The 20667-nt window shown below is 40.2% G+C and overlaps 2 protein-coding genes across 3 annotated transcripts; both read right to left on the reverse strand.

Moving 5' to 3' along the window:
- Positions 1–223: 223 nt before the first annotated feature.
- Positions 224–7378, reverse strand: LOC118388249 (mitochondrial glutamate carrier 1-like). Of its 2 annotated transcripts, XM_035777106.2 has the most exons (10): positions 7215–7378; positions 5703–5836; positions 5344–5469; positions 4467–4522; positions 2941–3031; positions 2699–2817; positions 2399–2591; positions 2111–2265; positions 1927–2002; positions 224–1790 (listed from the first exon to the last, which is right to left on the reverse strand). In XM_035777106.2, exons 1-10 carry the CDS (start codon positions 7314–7316, stop codon positions 1631–1633), a joined length of 1212 nt encoding a protein of 403 aa, XP_035632999.1. In that variant the 5' UTR covers positions 7317–7378; the 3' UTR covers positions 224–1630. The 2 variants fall into 2 exon arrangements, with proteins under 2 accessions (XP_035632999.1, XP_035633000.1); XM_035777107.2 differs by lacking the exon at positions 7215–7378 and having other exon boundaries at positions 5703–5839.
- A 9088-nt stretch (positions 7379–16466) lies between these two features.
- LOC118388252 (thyrotropin subunit beta-like) lies at positions 16467–18196 on the reverse strand. Its single transcript, XM_035777109.1, has 3 exons — positions 18147–18196; positions 17791–17992; positions 16467–17385 (listed from the first exon to the last, which is right to left on the reverse strand). The coding sequence occupies exons 2-3, from the start codon at positions 17950–17952 to the stop codon at positions 17104–17106; spliced, it is 444 nt and encodes a 147-aa protein (XP_035633002.1). The 5' UTR covers positions 17953–17992; positions 18147–18196; the 3' UTR covers positions 16467–17103.
- Between the last annotated feature and the right edge of the window lie 2471 nt (positions 18197–20667).

The raw sequence follows: 20667 nt of genomic DNA on the forward strand, positions 1-20667 counted from the left end.
CTATGGAGATTGCATGGCTGCGTGCTCGATTTTATACACCGGTCAGCAACAGCTGTGGCCAAAATAGCCAGATCCACTAATTTGAAGGGGTGTCCACATACTTTTGTGCATATGTATATTATGACATGGTAATGAGTGTCATAACGTTATGGCGCTGCGTGTTAAGTCAAGTGCGTTAAACCTCAATGTAAACTAGATGAACTGCACAAGAAGTATAAATGTATGGATTTTTAAAAAATACATTGTTCTCTTTATTCAACCCGCCCTTCATCCACACATTGCATGAACCTAAACCTGCCTGTCCCGTGGATATAACAGTCAGGACTGCAGGTTGTGTGTCAACCTGGGCATCACTTAAATACATACAAATCAAAATTAGACATACAACATAAAGTGATGTAACAATCATTTCCTTTGTTAGATGACCTGGTGCAGATAGCGTCGGTGATGCTATTTGGCAGGCTCCGTCAGTCTGAGAAAAATGCCAATCCACTCAGCTAAGGCAAATACAAAACCATGTGCATTACATTTAGGGGCATGTCATTAATAAAATAAACAAAATTATGGCCATAAACTAAAATTATTGAACTTTTGTCTATAGCCCTGAAGTAACAGACCACTTCACAACCTTACTGTATATGTATGTATAAATATGCATAATATAAATGAGTCAAGTATTTAAAATGTAAAAAAATAAACTAAGATGTGAGTGTCTGTGGCAACGAACCATGAGGTTTAGCTGTGGAATAACCCCTAGGTGCTTGGTCCCTCTGTCTCAAACTAAACCTCAGTGAAATGCGAGTTGAAGAGATTTCTTTTGAAAAAAACTTTAAAAAGCTAATTCTAACGTGTTTCTTTAGCCTTCTCAATCGACCAGTTAAATTAACAATTCAATTGTGTCAGACTGATCGCTTGAAATCACATGACTGCAAAAACATGACAGAGGCTATGAAATACCTTCACAAATGGAGGCTGAGGGGAGGACGGCTCATAATGTCTGGAATGGAACAAATGGAATTAAACACATGGAAACCAAGTGTGTATGACACCACTCCAGCCATTACCACGAGCCCGTCCTCCCCAATTAAGGTGCCACCAACCTCCTGTGACCTATACACATCTTTACACCACACTATAGCATTCAACCAACAGCACAAAAGTGGAATCATAAATTATCAAATATTTTTTTAGATTAACAATGGATAAAGAAAATAAAAAATGATGAAAAAAACGTACAGTTGTTGTTTGTGTTGAAATGGCCCCTCACAGAGGGAGAGGAACCAGGGAGACTCCCCAGCCAGTGCCACTGCTGCACTTCACAGTCCACAGTTCAGCAAACTGACACCTTCAAGTGCAATCGTTGTTCACAGCCCATTAAATAAGCCAGGAAAATACTTGGAGGAAGTGCAGTACAGCTGTTAGACCATACAGGAAGTCAAGAACTATAGAATGTTTTTTTTTATTTTCTCTTTTCTAGGATCCAAAGCTCTGACAGACACCTCAGTCTTACGTAGTTTATTTTTTCTGTACCAAATACTGACGGAATATAGCTGCCAGTATTTTGCTGAGATACTTCTTCATGTAACGTGTGAGAAAGTCCCATGCACAACCAGGTAGTGTTGGTCTTGTCTCATGCAGACAAGTAGTTGAAAGGTGACTGGTCCAGGATGAACTCTCCGATGCCAATAAAGTACATGACCTGTGCAATGCCGAAGAGAGGAGCGATGACCAGCGCCCTGCATCCTGCTCCCTTCAGAAAGGCAAAGGGACCCTCCTTACGCATGATCTTACTGCAGGGAGAGAAAGGAAATAAAACACTGCTTGAATTTCAGGAATGTGTGTAAATCAATTTTTAGAGCACACTGGTTGTAAAGTTGCAACGAGTTCAAAGTCAGGGAATAGCATGATTAAAGAGTGACTCTCTACCTGACGCAGTCAACCACACCATTGTAGCTCTCCTCGTTGGCCCCTTTGCTCAGAGACTGCAATCTCGTTTTTACAACTGAAATAAAGAACGGGAACTTGTTAGACCAGAAAAAAAAGAAGAAAAAATACCCATCCGCTAGCTTAATAGAAGTGCGTCACAAATGGAGACAGATTCCAGACTCACCATCACAAGGATTGACTGCCACAGCTGCAGTGGAGCCAGCCAGACAGCCAGACAAGAAAGCCCAGTAGAAGGGTGCGGATTCATCTCGAGATGGCTGGCCCAGCCGGTTAAGGTGGGCAAACAGTGGGAAGTAGACCATGGAGAAGGGAACATCTCTGAAAGACAAGAAGTATTTTACTGGTTTGTAAATCTGTTTTCTAAAGCGATTCCAATTTTTCTAGCCTAGCAGCACCAATGAAAAATGATTTCAGGCCTTTGACTTTACATGAATGTGTAAGAAGCCCTTACCTCATGAGGGTGGCCCCGAGGCCTTTGTAGAGGCCCTGGATGCCTTGTGTGTGCAGAAGGTCCCGGGCAATCTGGGTAGCAGACACTGCCCTGGCAGCAGGACTGGGCCCCACGTTGTAGGACCTGCTCAGCACTGTGCTAGTGGCAGCCAGCTTAGTAGGAGACTTCATGGCTGGCATTCTCTGCTGAGCCGCTGGGAGGAACAAAAATACATGAATATTACTTGCACAAGATATATTTGCCACTGTAGGAATAACATGTAACATACCTTCCATCAATCAATACGGTGTACTTGCTTACCTAGCCTCCCTGCGTCCTGAAGTTGAATCTTAAGCATTTCCATAGGAGTCGTAATGACAACTTGGCATATGCCTGCACCACAACCTGCCAACATCTCCTTAAACACTGTCAAGCCTTTCCTGCAACAAGGAGTCAGAGGTTAGAAAGCATCCATGGGATAGGATTGGTCTCTTCAATGACTAGTTGGACACTTCATTATATATCTATTAGCTACACTGTCCAAAATGCAAACTGTAATTTACCCATTTTTGCTAAGATGCTGGCGGAAGAAGTCATTTGCAGCTAGTTTGATGGCCTTCTCAGGAGTGACCAAGGTCAGATTCACAGCAGCACCTGAAGATAAAAGAAATTGAACATTAGTCAAACCTTAAAAATCATACATCAAAATGTGTTTACAAGGAAATGTTACAAATAAAGACATTCCCCGCCACCATCGATCCATTTAAGTTTGCAATGCCATTGACTGTACAGTAATAGCTAGCAATCTAATATACACGTTTCTAAATTAAATAGACAAGAAGCACACAGGATGGCTGCTCTGGCATGATCATTGAGGGGGATTATTTCAAGCATAAGTCAACCTAATGAGTTACATTAAAACTTGAGAAACATGATGAGAAGCAAGCAGAACAGGAATGCGAACAGAGATCAGACAACACTAGAGAAGGGGATGCAAAGAAGACAGTAAGTTCCAGGAGAAAATGAAAAAAGCTTAGGCTAATCTACTGGAAGACCAACTTCTCTTAAGAAAATAAATGTGGGAAGAAGACTTTACATGAAGACATAGGCTAGCCTACATGCCAGTGGGAAATGGATAGACGAGAATGAAAGTCACCTTAGCCGCCATTACTACGACATGCATTTTCACAAGAGCATTGTTTGGCAATGGTCACAAGTGTTGGCGAAAAGTCAGTAAGCGAAAGGAGTCGAAAGCAGAAAGAACAGGTTCACTGATATGAAGACATGAAGGAGCAAAATTTTGAACAAATGGGAAATGTTTGCCTCGTTGAAATAAAGCATTATTGTAAAAACCATTAAATGATTTGCCTTCAGTGTGGCTGTGCCATATCGGCTAGCCGGTCAATTTCCCAGGGGGACCCAGGTCTGTAACATGGAAAAAACAGCATTCCTCACACAAATGGAGTCCCATAAAATTAACTCCAACCGCCTCTCCACAAAAGACACTAGGCTATCTATGTACATGATGTTGCCCAACACAAATGTGTTTCATACAGTATTTAGTTTCAGTACAGCTGAAGTAATGCATCAATCAGGTCATCAATTGAAAATTAGAACATTCGCTTTTAAAACGTTTGGAGAATATTCTACCATTTGTCATTCATTCAAATCTAAATAATATAATAATAATAATAAATGCCATTTAGCAGACGCTTTTATCCAAAGCGACTTACAGTCATGTGTGCATACATTCTACGTATGGGTGGTCCCGGGAATGAGTACAAAGAAACAAGCCAATTTCTAATGATGCATTTAAACATCACTACATAAGTACAATGCAGTGACAATCAATCAACTTTTGAGATCACATCAGAATATAATTACTGATATCAATAATGAGAAACTACTGCATTGATTGTGATTGAACAGCAACTTTACTGCTTTCACTTGAAGCAAATAATTAAATCCAGATCAGTTATAGCTTAAAATAATTGTCTTACAAATCGGTCACAATTTCACTAATAACCCCCTTGTTGACTAAATATAGAACCCGTACTATAAAACTAGGACTAAACATGTAATGACTTACCTCTATACATGCCAAAGTATCCTTCTGATCGAACAGTCTTAACGAGGCAGTCCAGCCTAAGAGAGAAAACACAACATGTCAGAATGAGGGAAATTTATCACAACGTCTTCTTCCTTCGGGCTCGCGAGGGAGCAGATCCACCTACTCGTTTGTGTAGGTGGTGGGGCTGTGACGGTAATGGAATTTTTGGTGAAGGTTATTTGTCAGGCAAATGACTACAGTCACCGTTTAGAACTGTTACAATAGCAACAAAAGTCTCATCACGTTGTAAAGAGTCCATGTTATGGCGGAAGCGGACTCGACCACAAGTGTCAATCTTTTTTAATGCCTAGACGTCAGTCTTCAGTCAGATATCTGTTCCACAAAATTCTAGAACTGCCTAGTTTTGCCTCCCCTCGTCTCTGCTTATATAAGCTGTTTGGTGTAAACCAGGCTTATATCCATTTGCTGCTATCAGATAAATTGTCAACTATTTTTCATGATGGACAATCCATAATCGGCAGTTACACAATTACTGCACCAGGCCGATAGATAAAACAGACAGTCAGAACTAAGTAACATCAAGGGGTTTAGGGTGGAGATGCCAACTGAATGGGTGCACAGAGCAAAGGGAAATTTCCACTCCCCTCACACATTCCTCAGGATTACTCAACAGGAAGAATGAGCCAATGACGGCAGTCAGTCGTCACAGACATGGGACTCAAAGCCGAAGGCTTTTATGCTCTCACGACAGCAGCCGCACATCAAGATATCCCATCCTATATTAGTGTAGTTCCATGTCCTTTGTGGTGTTTTTAAAAACGGTCAAATAAATGTAACTATCAAGATTTAGCTATGCAGCCACACAGCATGACATGAAAAGGGAGGACAGACTCACATGTTCTTGTAGATCTGATGACCTTGCCTCTGGTTCTGTAACCTGGTCTTTACAAGGTCGATGGGAAACACACAGGTGACCCCAACAATGCCAGCAATACCACCATTGATCAGTTTAGCGGGAAGGCTGGAAAAAATAAAACCGTTTGAGATTAGGTTCAGATTGGCATTACACACACACACAACACCTTCAAGGCACTTGAAATAGATAAAACATAAAGGAAGGATACATTTATGAAAACATTTTCCTGGGTTACTAACACTGGGAAAAAAACTAAGCAACTCTCTAGATATTGCATATATTGAGTAAAAAAGTGAAAGACGCTCAAGACAGATGAGAGAAAGCCACAGTTCCAGTACCTGATCTGCTGCTGGTGAGCCATGGTAACTTTCAGATAGGTAACAGATGTAGAACAGAACCGTGATATCTTAGCTAGTCGTAAGTTGATCGTAGTGGTCAGTAGATCAAGTGCTGATGAGCTGCTGCTAGAGTTCTGGAGAGGAAGAGCCAGGGAGATTATTTATATATAGACAAGCCTGTCAGAGTCCTGAGCGCGAGTACACACACGCAAAATTAAACCTAATACACACAAAGCCTATCCCACACACATAAAGCAACATGCCCCCTGGATAATCTCCACCCACTCACACCTCAAAGGATCACGAGGGTTTACAACCTGCCTCTTACTCGAGGGGAAAAGTGAGCTCAGTAACAGGAAGTCTATATTTGGGCATCAGTTTGCATGACCCTGAGGCATCAACTCCAGTATCTTTTTGCACAGTTGCGAGGGTAAAAGACATTCCAGGTCAGGACGTGAACAAGATTCAACTTGAGTCTAACTTGTAACTTTACTACACCCCAAACCAGTTTAACAATTGACTTAAGTTAGCTATTTCACTGTAATTTAAAGCTAGAATCCTTATTTGCTACATTAATTTTCAGACACATACAATATATACACTACACAATATATATATATATATACACTACACAATATATATATACACACACACACACACACACACACACACACACACACACACACACACACACACACAGCCATTGGTTGTTGAAGAATATTACTTATGAGCTTAGTTCAACTGTCAAACCCCATCAGAACCCAAAATATAAGCTTGTTTTACTCCAATGTTTGCAAAGAACTTAAATATTAAGCAAAACTGCACAGTATAGCCTCAAAACATGGTTTAAACTATAGCGAATCATTGCACCACATACTTGATCATTTAGTAGAGCATGGACCTTGCAAAGCCAGGGTTGTGGGTTTGATTCCCACGGGGGACCATTACGAACAAGTATAAAAATGAATGCACTCACTACTGTAAATAGCTCTGGATAAGAGTGTCCGCTAAATGCATAAAATGTCAAAATTAGTGGTTAGCTTTAGTTAGCTACATTTTTGCCAGCCCCATCCATTAACTTAACTAGCTACTATTATATTACGTAATATTATTCAATAATAGCAAGAATATGTTTCATTACGATTGCGCCTTATTTACTTAGCTAATTAAGTTACCAAGTCTAGCTAAGTTATTTAGCTGTTATTTATACGGAAATGACGTTTGCCAACGTTAATTCAGTGTCTTCCGTATATGTATAACGTTGCTGTAAGATTATTAATCAAGTTTCTCGATGTATAAACATAATAATAATAATACTTAAAATTCGAATAAGTTGTTTAATTGCACTCAGAGCAAGCTAGTGTTAACTTGCTACCTAACTTTAACTAGCTAGCCGCGGCAGTTCCTCTTTCAAAAATGCATTATAAGAAATTGAGCAACGATGACATAGAAAGTGTCAATCCCGTGATACATTAGCTAATAGTTATATTTGATAACGCGAAAGACACTCACCTGAAATAAATGTGAGATGCGATATGTCGTTCTAGTACGTAAAAGTATCGTCTGTCTTGTCGTTAGTTGTGAAACTTGCTGAATGACACTGGAAAATTCCATTACTTAATTAAATATGAAGGCGGGGCCAACTAGTCGCAACGAGTGTTCAAATGTATCCAATGATCGTTTTCAAACATACATATTGACGGTTCATTTGTCCTTTTATTTCGTTAGTTGTATATACAACCAATGTTTATTTATTTTCCCTTTGTACTTTAACTATTTGCACATCCTTACAACACTTTATATCGACCTAATATGACATTTGAAATGTCTTTATTTTTCAGTGTGTAATGTTTACTGTACATTTGTTACTGTTTTTTTTTCTCACTTTTGTTCATGAACTATTTCACGTGCTTTGGCATTGTAAACATATGCTTACCATAACAATAAATCCCCGTATTAAATTGTAAGAAGTGGCTGGGATTAAAGGCTGAAGTTGCCCCTGGGTGCAGATCTAAGGTCAGTTTGGAATTTTTGTGAAGCTTTGGGGATGGTAACATCAACAAGATTATTCATCCAAGATCAGTTCCCTACTTACATCTTCCCAGAGCCAGAGAGTAGATACACAGAGGGTTAGTTAAAAGTATATTTGGTATAGGCAGTGGTTAAAAAAGTACCAAAGTGTCATACTTGCATGAATGTAAAGATATCCTTAAAAGGACTCAAGTAAAAGTCACCCAGATAGAAAACTACATGAGTACTAAAGGTTTTTGGTTTCATATATACTTAAGTATTAAAAGTAAATGTAATTGCTAAAATATACTTAAGTATCAAAAGTAAATTAAATAGCTAAAATATACTTCAGTATCAAAAGTAAATGTAGGAATTATTTAAAATTAAGCAAACCAGAAGGTACCATTTTCTTGTTTTTTAAATTCAGCGATAACCAGAGGCACACTCCAACACTCAGACATCATGCATGCTAAGCTTTCAAAACAGAACTAATACTTTTTGGTGTCTGGGAAAATGTATGGAGTAAAAACTACATTATTTTCTTGATGAATGTAGAGGAGTAAAAGTAAAAAATACTGAGCATTTTTACTTAAGTACTTTACACCACTGGGTAAAGTACCTATGATTGGACATTGCACAGACTTTCTCCACATAAGATAGAACTAATAAAACTTTAAACTTAGTGTGTTATTGGTATAGTAGTGTTCTTAATATAGATGTAACAGTATAGACTTCAGGCCCGTCCCCTCGCCCCGACCTGGGCGCGAACCAGGGACGCTCTGCACACGTCAACAGTCACCCTCGAAGCATCGTTACCCATCGCTCCACAAAAGCCATCGTTACCCATCGCTCCACAAAAAAGGGGAACCACTACTTCAAAGTCCCAGAGCAAGTGACGTCACCGATTGAAACGCCACTAGCGCGCACCACCGCTAACTAGCTAGCCATTTCACATCGGCTACATAGACAAAGGCCAAATCCTACAAGGCATGAGGAGTCAAATATATCAGATGGGTAGGATCACAGAGATCCTTATCTTATTCATTACTATGGGTAGACTCTTCAACTGCTTTTTAATAGGCCTACACATTAACTAGGACAGGATCATTGAAATTGAACTGCACTGCATGTAGGGATTTTTTTTACAAAAGCATGAAAGGGGGATTATATAAAATGGTTTACATTAAGCTATCCAAAATAATGCTAACCATAACTGAGTGAATGAGAGTGAATGAGACTTGAATTATCTGAATGTCCTTGTGCCAAATAAAACAATTACAAAGAGTTGGATGTTTGCAGTGCTATAATCCCTAACATAATGTCAATGTATAAACCTTAACATGGGAAAGCAAACACAGACAATGATGCTTAACTGTTCATTAATTGATATTCCAAGCATTAGCCATCACAGTACAGGAGCCAACACACAGGGTCAAGGGTCAAAGACGAGCTGGGTAAGTAAGGGATGTTATAAAAGATGTATAATTTTAAATTACTAATGCTTTTTCTTTTTAAAACAAGTCATAAAGTCCTTAAATCACAAAACATCTTTAAAACATAAATATTGAATCAAATATTTTATTTAGCATCACTGCTGTAAGTGAGATTCATTGCATGTTCTCTGAAATACATATATGGAAGGAATCTCAGGCAAGTCACATGAAAATCCCATCAAGGTTACATGTGTCTACATTATTAACATATCTAAACAATCAGTCATGGGTTTCAGTCATATCTGGGGGCTCTGAGTGGCGCAGCAGTCTAAGGCACTGCATCTCAGTGCCAGAGGCATCATTACAGACCCTGGTTTGATCCTGGGCTGTATCACAACTGGCTGAGATTGGGAGTCCCATAGGGTGGTGCACAGTGTCGGCCGGGGTAGGCCGTCATTGTAAATAAGAATTTGTTCTTAACTGACTTGCCTAGGTAAATAAAAAATAAAATATGTTGCTTTAAACCAATGAGATGTCAAATAAGTTTGAAAATGTTTTATTGTTTCTTTCTCCACAATAAAAACATGATGTTATGTCAAATGAATGCACACACCACTGTAAGTCATGACTCGATTTAGACAAAAATGGCTGCTAAATGGCGTATACACTGAGTATATACGACATTAAGAACACCTTCCTAATACTGAGTTGTACCTATTTTTGTACCTAATACTGAGTTGTACCTATCGAAACAGTCTCACTTCGTCTGGGCATGAACTCTACATGGTGTCGAAAGCGTTCCACAGGGCTGCTGGCCCATGTTCACTCCAGTGCTTCCCACAGTTGTCAAGTTGGCTGGTAGTTGATCTCTAATCCAAATAGCTCATTCCATCTCATCCCAAAGATGCTCAATTGGATTGAGATCTGATGACTGGGCAGGCCACTGCAGTAAGCTGAATTCAATGTCATGTTTGTAAAACCATTCCTGGACAATCCTAGCCTTGTAGCATGGAGCATTATCCTGCTGAAAAAAAAATATTTGCAGATGGATACAGAGGATTGCGCCGACAGAAATAAACATCTCTCTGGGAAGAAGAAGGGCTGGGGTGTATGTTTCATGATTAACGACTCATGGTGTAATTGTAACAACATACAGTAACTCAAGTCCTTTTGTTCACCTTACGTAGAATTCTTCACAATCAAATGCCGACCGTAATATCTCGCAAGAGAATTCTCGTCGGTTATTGACACAGCTGTGTATATCCCCCCTCAAGCCGACACCACGACGGCCCTCAAGGAACTTCACTGGACTTTATGTAAACTGGAAACCATATATTCTGAGGCTGCATTTATTGTAGCTGGGGATTTTAACAAAGCAAATTTGAGAAGAAGGCTACCTAAATTCTATCAGCATATTAATTGTAGCACACTGCTACTCTAACCTCCGCAATGCTTACAAGGCCCTCACCCGCCCTCCCTTCGGAAAATCTGACCACGACTCCATTTTGCTCCTCCCTTCCTATAGGCATAAACTCAATCAGGATGTACCCGTGGCTTCAGAGAATAATATTGATTGATACGCTGATTCGGTGAGTGAGTTTATAAGGAAGTGTGAAGGAGATTTTGTACCCTCTGTGGCTATTAAAACCTACCCTAACCAGAAACCATGGATAGATGGCAGCATTCGCACAAAACTGAAAGCGTGAACCACTGCATTTAACCATGGACAGTTGACTGGGAATATGGCCGAATACAAACAGTGTAGATATTCCCTCCCCAAGGCAATCAAACAAGCAAAATGTCAGTATAGAGACAAATTGGAGTCACAATTCAACGGCTCAGACATAAGCCATGTGTATCAGGGTCTCCCAACAATCATGAGCTACAAAAAGAAAACCAGCCACGTCACGGACAGCAACGTCTTGCTTCCAGACAAACTAAACACATTCTTTGCCAACTTTGAGGATAATACAGTGCCACCATGGTGGCCCGCTACCAAGGACTGTGGGCTCTCCTTCTCCGTGGCCGACGTGAGTAAGACATTTAAACGTGTTAATTCTCGCTAGGCTGCTGGCCCAAACAACATCCCTAACCAGCTGGCTGGTGTGTTGACAGACATATTAAATCTCTCCCTGTCCCAGTCTGCTATCCCCACATAATTCAAGATGGCCACCATTGTTCTTGTACCCAAGAAGGCAAAGGTAACTGAACTAAATGATTATCGCCCCGTAGCACTCACTTATGTCATTCTGAAGTGCTTTACCTGTCACCCTAGACCCACTTCAATTTGCGTACCACCCCAATAGGTCCACAGATGATGCGATTGCCATTGCACACTGCCACCTAGACAAAAGGAATACCTATGTAAGAATGCTGTTCATTTACTACAGCTCAGCATTCAGCACCATAGTACCTTCCAAGCTCATCATTAAGTTTGAGGTACTGGGTCTCAACCCTGCCCTGTGCAATTGGGTCCTGGACTACCTGATGGGCCGCCCCCAGGTGGTGAAGGTAGGAAACAACATCTCCACTTTGCTGATCCTCAACACTGGGTGTCCCACAAGGGTACATGCTCAGCCCCCTCCTGTACTCCCTGTTCACCCATGACTGTGTAGCCACACACGCCTCCAACGCAATCATCAAGTTTGCAGACGACACAACAGTAATAGGCTTTATTACCAACACCAATGAGACAGCCTATAGGGTGGAGGTGAGGAGACTTGGAGTGTGGTGTCAGGAAAACAACCTCTCACTGAACATCAACCAAACAAAGGAGATGATCGTGGACTTCAGGAAACAGCAAAATGAGCATCCCCTATCCACATTGACAGGACAGCAGTGAAGAAGGTGGAAAGTTTTAAGTTCCTCGGCGTACACATCACGGACAAACTGAAATAGTCCACCCACACAGACAGTGTGGTGAAGAAGGCGCAATAGCGCCACTTCAACCTCAGGAAAGCTGGGACCGAGAGACTGAAAAATAGCTCCTATCTCAAGGCCATCAGACTGTTAAACAGCCATCACTAACACAGTGAGGCTGTAGCCTACATACAGACTTGAAATCATTGGCCAAGTTATTAAACAGATCACTAGTCACTTTAGTAAGGCCAATTAAATAATGTTTACATATCTTGCATTACTCATCTCATATGTATGAACTGTATATTATACCATCTATTGCATCTTGTCTATGCCGCTCGGTCATTGCTCATTCATATATTTATATGTATATATTCTTATTCCATTCCTTTACTTATATGAGTGTGTATCAGGTAGTTGTTGTGGAATTATTAGAATACTTGTTAGGTATTGCTGCACTCTCTGAACTAGAAGCACAAGCATTTCGCTTCACTCGCAATAACATCTTCTAACCATGTGTATGTGACCAATAAAATGTGATTTGGTGTGATGCCATGAAGGGATGCACCTGATTGGCAATGATCTTCAGATATCCTGTAGCATTCAAACATTGCTCCATTTTTATCAAGGAGCCCAATAGAGAGAAATAGTAATGCTGTCCTTTTGTTGGCACTAACTAACTCTGCCATGGTTCGTTGGAAACATAATTTCCACCACAGAGTCATTGAACTTAATGTTGGTGATATGGCCCCTCATATTCAGACAAGCAATCCTCTGTTGTGATTTGTTTCCTACCATTTGAAAAGGGGAACACAACAAAAACAAAACTACACAGATTTGTTTGAATGGAACTGTGAATGGCATGTGCCCTACATACAGTAGCTAATTCAATTCTGTGTAAAAGAATGCTGAGGAGTCAAATTCTGTTTGAATGATTGTTTTATTCATCAGAGTATCAGGGCTTTTCTCTTCAAAACACAGCTTGATGTGGTATGTCAGCTGGACAATTCACACCATTGTCATGTGATTAGTCTGATTGTTTCAGAGTAAATTCAGGCCAACAGTATTTTATTTATTTTTAACCAATTGCATTTAAAACAAATGGAAAAGCAACAGACTTATAATCACTGCCCAATCTGATTAAAGCAATGAGTCGTTCATGAGGTCAATTCTAGTTACGTAGTATTGACAAGGAAGTTTTAAGGTGGGTGACAATATAACAATAATGTATATTAGGGGGCCGAGTGAATCATGCTCGATACGCAATTTTGTGATGTTGAAATCATTCTGATGAATGCTATCTGACATATGTTCATTTTCCATCTGTTAGTACTCAGCGATAAACAACATTTAGGTTATTTTTGGTTTTTAAACAACTAGTTAATTGGTTGACGTCGGTTCAATTATTCGAATTCCATTTCGTTTATTTTCTTTCTGTGAGCTCAATGCGCACAATCGCACAGTTCCTCGGGTGGCGGACCTGTTAACATGCTGACCAAACCGGACACCAATGAGCGAGCGTCTGCGACGCCAAGGGCTAAAATAGAATTCCTTCCTATTTCTGACGCAGATCGCGCTGAAAGTCCTACCTCTCCCATCTCCTCATTGGTTTATAGAAGCAGGTACCCACGTGCATCTCCTCATTGGTTATACCCACATGGGTGATTGAAAGACGAACTGTTTTGCTGGTAGTCATGGTAATACAAGTAAAGTTAAGATGGATCACCATATAAATGAAATGATGAAAAGGCCTGGAAGGACAGAGATAGAAACGATTCGGTTGGCTGTTTTATGTGTGGATTAATTTTCAGAGTAGAGGTCCTTGTGCATTTCAGGTAAAATAACAACTCAATGTTTAAATCCCAGGACAAATTAGCAAGTGCAAGCTAACTAGCTAAATCGCCATATCGGTTTAATGCTTTTCGACCTGTCCCCAAATTAATGTAATTGGTTCAGAGTTTGTTTTTATATTTTAACCTGCTTGTCATGATCGGTGTCATGATCTTGTTTGGTGTGGGGAGGCAAAATAATGTATGCACGATAGCGCACGCGCGCAGCCGGCTTGGGTTCCGTGTAATTGTGGGTCGCGACATGTCAGAGTAAATGTATAAATGGTCGCAGTTGCAAATGAGAACTTGTTCTCAACTAGCCTACCTAGTTAAATAAAGTTGAAATATTATTTGGTATTCAGCAGTCTTAAATAGAGGTCGACCGATTATGGTTTTTCAACACCGATGCCGATTATTGGAGGACCAAAAAAAGCGGATACGATTAATCTGCCTTTTTTTTATATATATTTATAATAATGACAATTACAACAATACTGAATGAACAATGAACACTTATTTTAACTTAATATAATACAGAAATAAAATCAATTTAGTCTCAAGTAAATAATGAAACATGTTCAATTTGGTTTAAATAATGCATAAACACAGTGTTGGGGAAGAAAGTAAAAGTGCAATATGTACCATGTAAAAAAGCTAACGTTTAAGTTCCTTGGTGGTTCATTTTAACATGAGTCTTCAATATTCACAGTTAAGAAGTTTTAAGTTGTGGTTATTATAGGACTATTTCTCTCTATACCATTTGTATTTCAAAGACCTTTGACTGTTAGATGTTCTTATAGGCACTATAGTATTGCCAGCCTATTCTCGGGAGTTGATAGGCTTGAAGTCATAAACAGTGCTGTGCTTCAAGCATTGCGAAATGCTGCTGGCAAACGGAGGAAAGTGCGGTTTGAATGAATGCTTACGAGCATGCTGCTGCCTACCACCGCTCAGTCAGACTGTGCTCTATCAAATCATAGACTTAATTATAATATAATAAACACACAGAAATACGAGTCTTAGCTCATTAATATGGTCATATCTGGGAAACTATCATTTAGAAAACAAAACATTTCTTCTTTCAGTGAAATATGGAACCATTCCCCATTTTATCAAACGGATGGCATCCCCAAGTCTAAATATTTCTGTTACATTGCACAACCTTCAATGTTATGTCATAATTATGTAAAATTCTGGCAAATTAATTACGGTCTTTGTTAGGAAGAAATATTCTTCACACAGTTCGCAATGAGCCAGGCGACACAAACTGCTGCATATACCCTGACTCTGCTTACACTGAATGCAAGAGAAGTGACATAATATCAGGCACCACATTGATTATATGCAACGCAGGACAAGCTAGTTAAACTAGTAACAACATCAACCATGTGTAGTTAAGTAGTAATTATGTTAAGGTGAATTGTTTTTATAAGATAAGTTTAATGCTAGCTAGCAACTTACCTTGGCTCTTTGCTGCCTGTTACAGGTGGTCAGCCTGCCACGCAGTATCCTCGTGCATTGCAATATAATCGGCGTCTAAAAATGCGGATTAAGATTGTTATGACAACTTGAAATCGGCCGTTCTGATTAACCGGTCGACCTCTAGTCATAAAAGTATTCCTTATTTACTTTGAAGAACTACAAAATAGGGATTTTTGTCAGCAGCATAGGCAGCAGCTCTATAGAGATGAGATGATGACTCTGAATGAAATAATAAAGTCATCAAATAAAACAAATGTAATATGCACAACTAAAGTATTTTATTAAAGTAATGTGAATAAATCATGAGCCTTATATTCATTGTTTTATCCTGTGTTAGCATTCAACCCACAAAATGCACAATGCATTTAATGTAAAACATGTTATATCGAAACAGAAATCGAAGGCCTTCAGTACATGTTTTGATAATCAAACCGAACTAACCTCAAAAGCACGAATCGCTCAGCATTTCCATCAAAGCCTCCTTACCTCTCCCTGCCCTGTGGTTTCCCTCTTTGAGTCATCATGTCATGACCCTTGTCACATTGACACCGACTGGATTACAACATAAGGTATGGAAAATTCATAATATCAGATTAAGCATTGATTGAAATAAAGGGAGTCCAAATGACAGGCGCATAACATGTCCCCCTCTGAGCTGGTGACTTATATATAGACCACCAGCTGTCTCCCCAAATGTCCTTTGTTTATTTCTGACCACGCATGCCCCCTGTGATACACTCCCACGAGACTAAAGTTATAACCAGATGCACTTTGGATAGGATAATGTATGAAATCCCATTCAATGATGTGTGTTAGTAATGTCTGTTCATCGAGTGCACTTGGTGAAATAAAACAGTAATTCATTATACTATTTTGTGTCATTTTTCTGAACAAAACTACTACTAAATAATTTTAGAATTTAGAATTTTCTTTTAATTTAATAGTGCACAGGCTAATATCTCTATGATTATTTCACACAGAAATAATTTCCAATCAGATTATCAAGCCAACGGAGGGAAAGTCGGGGAGTCATTGCCAAGGTCTTGTTAATCACTATGTTGTTGTTGTCAGTGTGTCTGTGTTGTGTTTTGAGTGTGACAGCAAGCTGTGTTCCTACACAGGATGTGATTAATTAAGATTACTGACAACTATTTACAGACTTCAGCTTTAATCTAGTTGCATTCATGGTATTGGTTCAACGTAAACAAAATAGCTCAGTGAGTCAATGGACAGGACAGACAGAGAAGGACAAACCCAGGAAGCGGACGAAAATACCAGGGTCAGCCTCCATTGTAAGTATAGCAATAAACTAAAAAGCACATCCAGATACAAAACAGACAGTATACATGTCACAATACATGGCGTCCACCACCCTGTAGCTACAGGTATGTATCCACCACAACACATAAACACAATGCTAAGCACAATGATGTTCTATTTTGATAATGAGTAGGCTATTGACCATAAACTTTATTTGAACTGATCATTCTCATTACCTCCCCTGTTGGTAGTATGGTCATTACAGCCATCCTACAGATGCAGGGTCTTAATTTGATCACTCTTGTTGAACATTTCCTGCTCAGCAAAAAGGCTTCTAAAGTTTCTAACTTCAACTTTAAAATGTTAGGCATGATTTAGCCTAACGAAAAATGTATCAACCCTACAAAAAATGACCATGAACTATAATCCATATAATAATAAGCATTTCCTGTTGTTAAATAATTATTTTCCTGCTGTAGAAAACGGCTCAAATTAAGATCTTACATCAGTCCACGGAAGGGAGAGGATTTAGTTGGGGTGGATGAGGTTGTTCGGGCCAGGGTATGGGTAGATGTGTCTGAGTGGCTTGGTACACCTGGGGCCATCACCACTGCTGGCCTTGTGGGCACACTCATCACTGTCTGTGTTGCAAGTGCCACAGTGGCAGCTGAGGGCTACGGGGTAGGTGAAGAGAGGGTTGGCATGGAGCGGGCAACCAGGCAGTATCACTGTACGGTACTCCACCTGGTCATAGGTACAGCCTCTCTGGACCAGGAATCTTGGTCCGGCCAGCTCCTTCATATTACTGTCCTGATTATCACACACACAGACACATGCTAAACATATATACATTAAATGCATGCGATGTAGGTCAAATATGCCTCACGGTCAGCCTGCCCAGTGGAATCTTACATAGTTCAAGTTTCAATACATATATTTTATCATCGCTTCTCCAATCCACAACATGTGACAGGATATAATTCACACATGGTATGTTGTATAATTGACCTTGTCTGTAACTACTAGTGTCCTGCAATTATGGCCAGGTCTGTCTTGTAAAAGAGTATGCTTAATCTCAATGAGACTATGCTGATCGAATAAAGGGAAAACAAAACATGTTTTTGTGGGAGGATAAACGTTTTAAACTGAGTGGATTTTACAGATTTTTTCTTGTTGAAAACTTAGAATGTCAGGTTCAGCTTGTAGCCTGCTTACCCTTGAGTAGCAGAAACCCATGCAAATGGTAGTATTGATTGCCACGCAGAAGTCACATTCATGTCTCTCCTCATACAGAGTGTAGTCCGTGGGCACACACACGGGGACAGCTTGGCTGAACAGCAGGCAAAGGAGACCACACATGGCCACAGACGATTCCATTTGGCAAGCAGCGACAACTTTCTGTCATACAACCAAGAACCTGCATGGAATTAAAGTCAATGTCAAGAAGAAAATATGAACATTTATATATATATATATATAAAACTAAATTTGGTCCTTCAGCAAGGCTGCACCAATAGCTGGACAAAAGAAGCTGAACCAGTGTTCCTGTCAGATCAGCTCTGCTCACTCACCTGGTAGAGCTGGGCACCTGCAGGCCTGATGATGCTGCCTGATGCTCTTTATACAGGTATTCTAATCCACCTTGATCCTACTGGACCATTATCTCCAATCTCTGACCGAGTGGAAGCAGGAGTCCAGGTCCATTATCAGGTTGACATACATAATTACATTTGAGTCATTTAGCAGACATTCTTATCCAGAGTGACTTACAGTTAGTGCATTCATCTGAAGATAGCTAGGTGGGACAACCACATATCACAGTCATAGTAAGTACAATTTTCCTCAATAAAGTAGATATCAGCAAAGTCAGGGATGGTAAGGGGGGAAAAAAGTCAAGTTAGTTCACGAAAGGCTACTTAAAAAATATTTATATAATAGGCACCCTCCGTAACTACAAACTTCCAGTACAGTAATGTGTGGGGTGAGGGTTTAACCTGTAATAACCTCATAATAAGCTTCTTTTTTTAGCAGTCACATACTGTACATAATGTGACAATCTCACTGGTTAGCATAATAGAAAACAAAGTGGCGAAGTCCGATTGGCCCGGTCCAGAAACAACTCCCAACCTAACTCCTAGGTAAGAGCATCTGCGAAATGACTGAAATGTAAATATTATACTTCTTTATACCCCCTTTTTCTCCAGAATGTCAATCTTGTCTCAACGCTGCAACTCCCCAATGGGCTCGGGAGGCTAAGGTCAAGTCATGCGTCTCTCCCGAAACATGACCCACCAAACCGCACTTCTTAACACCCGCCCGCTTAACCCGGAAGCCAGCAGCACTGATGTGTCGGGCGGAAACACAGTTCAATTGATGACCGAGGTCAGCCTACAGGTGCCCGGCCCTTCACAAGGAGTTTCTAGAGCACGATGAGCCAAGTGAAGCCCCCCTGGCCAAACTCTCCCCTAACCCGGACAATGCTGGGCCAATTTTGCTCCGCCCTATGGGACATCCAATCACAGCCTGGGATCGAACCCAGGTCTATAGTGATGCCTCTAGCACTGCGATGCAGTGCCTTAGACCGCTGCACCACTCAGGAGGCCCGTACATGTTATTCTGACCTAGGAATAGGATCTGTTAAGTATTGGGTCTACATTAAGGTGAAAATTCCACCAAACCTATTAGAGGGCAAAGTGGAGATGCAACCATAAGCTTACATATCAAATTCTTTCACATCTACATGTTCCTATACATCATGTGTGGCCGGCATTATGGCCTTAGGGGGCCCGGCCTGCCCTATTGTACATCGGATGCTGGAAACTTTAAATACAGTTTGATTTGATTTAATCCTTTTCTTTGACCTTGATTTTTGGTTGAGATGGAGATGTGAATCCAACATATGTATTATTAACTTATAGATTCCATTTGAAATCAACCAAAGCTTGAAACCCTAGGCCTAAATCTATTGTCTATTTTGACGGGAGTGGATCCTCAATATTCAGCAGTTAGCAGACCAAGTGGGGATTTTTTGTATGGAGATCTATAGAAAGCAATAGTTCTGGCATATTTTTGTAGGCACTAACTCCGCCATGGCTTGTTGGTCAAAGCCTATGGGGGAATACAGTTTTTGGAGGGTTTTTGCATAAATGCCGAAAAGAAGGTCTGTGGTAAACACATCTTATACATTTTGTTCTATGAGATAATCTTCATCAGCTAACACCACTTTTTGTGAATTTTGAAGCATTTTCATAATCAAAACAAGCACATAAATCAAAATCAAATTTTATTTGTCACATACACATGGTTAGCAGATGTTAATGTGAGTGTAGCGAAATGCTTGTGCTTCTAGTTCCGACCGTAAAATAACCACAAGCCCGCACAAGCACCAGCGGGCTAAACAAACTTAAATAACACCCATCCCAAAACCCCAACAAGGAACAGGTGAAAACAATCAGACAAAAACAAAGGAAAAGGAAAAAGGGATCGGTGGCAGCTAATAGACCGCCGAGCGCCACCCAAGCAGGAAGGGGAGCCACCTACAGTGGTATTCGTGACAATAAAGTTCATGTTAACTGACGCTTGTTCCCTTCTAGCCATGACCCTCTCGCTTCGCCTCTTCCTCTCCTCCAAACAAAGGGCAAATAATTAACATAATGAAACAATGAATGTGCCCAAATTGGCAGGAAGCAGAAAGCATATGCAGTGCTATGCTCCTCTTACCATGCATGTGTTTTCTGCTTCCTGCCAATTCCGGCACATTCATTGTTTCATTATGTTAATTATTTGCCCTTTGTTTGTAACATTTGTGTAAATTCCCAGATAAATATATCACAGTAGTGAATTTAACATTCATCAACGTTTGCTTATGGTAATTCGGTTCATTAGGCTACATTTTAATTAGCTACCGTTCTCATTCGGAGTTCTTTGCAGAGCCCACAGACATGCTACACTTGAGCAAGATGTTTAGATTGATTTATTTCCATTTTAGAGTCTACTGTCAATTCCTTCAATGTTTTTCATTTGTACTGCTCCATGTGTGCTGGAACGAACAGCTTCTTTAGCTGTTCATTGAGCGCGTGCAATACTTTTAGG

This window comes from Oncorhynchus keta, chromosome 10, assembly GCF_023373465.1.
Source record: "Oncorhynchus keta strain PuntledgeMale-10-30-2019 chromosome 10, Oket_V2, whole genome shotgun sequence".
Taxonomy (NCBI): domain Eukaryota; kingdom Metazoa; phylum Chordata; class Actinopteri; order Salmoniformes; family Salmonidae; genus Oncorhynchus; species Oncorhynchus keta.

Coding starts and splice junctions, on each gene's coding strand:
- LOC118388252 (XM_035777109.1), bottom strand. CDS start 17,952: ATGGAATCGTCTGTGGCCATGTGTGGTCTCCTTTGCCTGCTGTTCAGC. Junction 17,386..17,790: donor TGGGTTTCTGCTACTCAAGG/GTAAGCAGGCTA, acceptor TGTGATAATCAG/GACAGTAATATGAAGGAGCT.
- LOC118388249 (XM_035777106.2), bottom strand. CDS start 7,316: ATGGAATTTTCCAGTGTCATTCAGCAAGTTTCACAACTAACGACAAGA. Junction 5,837..7,214: donor GCATCTCACATTTATTTCAG/GTGAGTGTCTTT, acceptor CTTCCTCTCCAG/AACTCTAGCAGCAGCTCATC. Junction 2,818..2,940: donor CAGCATCTTAGCAAAAATGG/GTAAATTACAGT, acceptor TCCTTGTTGCAG/GAAAGGCTTGACAGTGTTTA.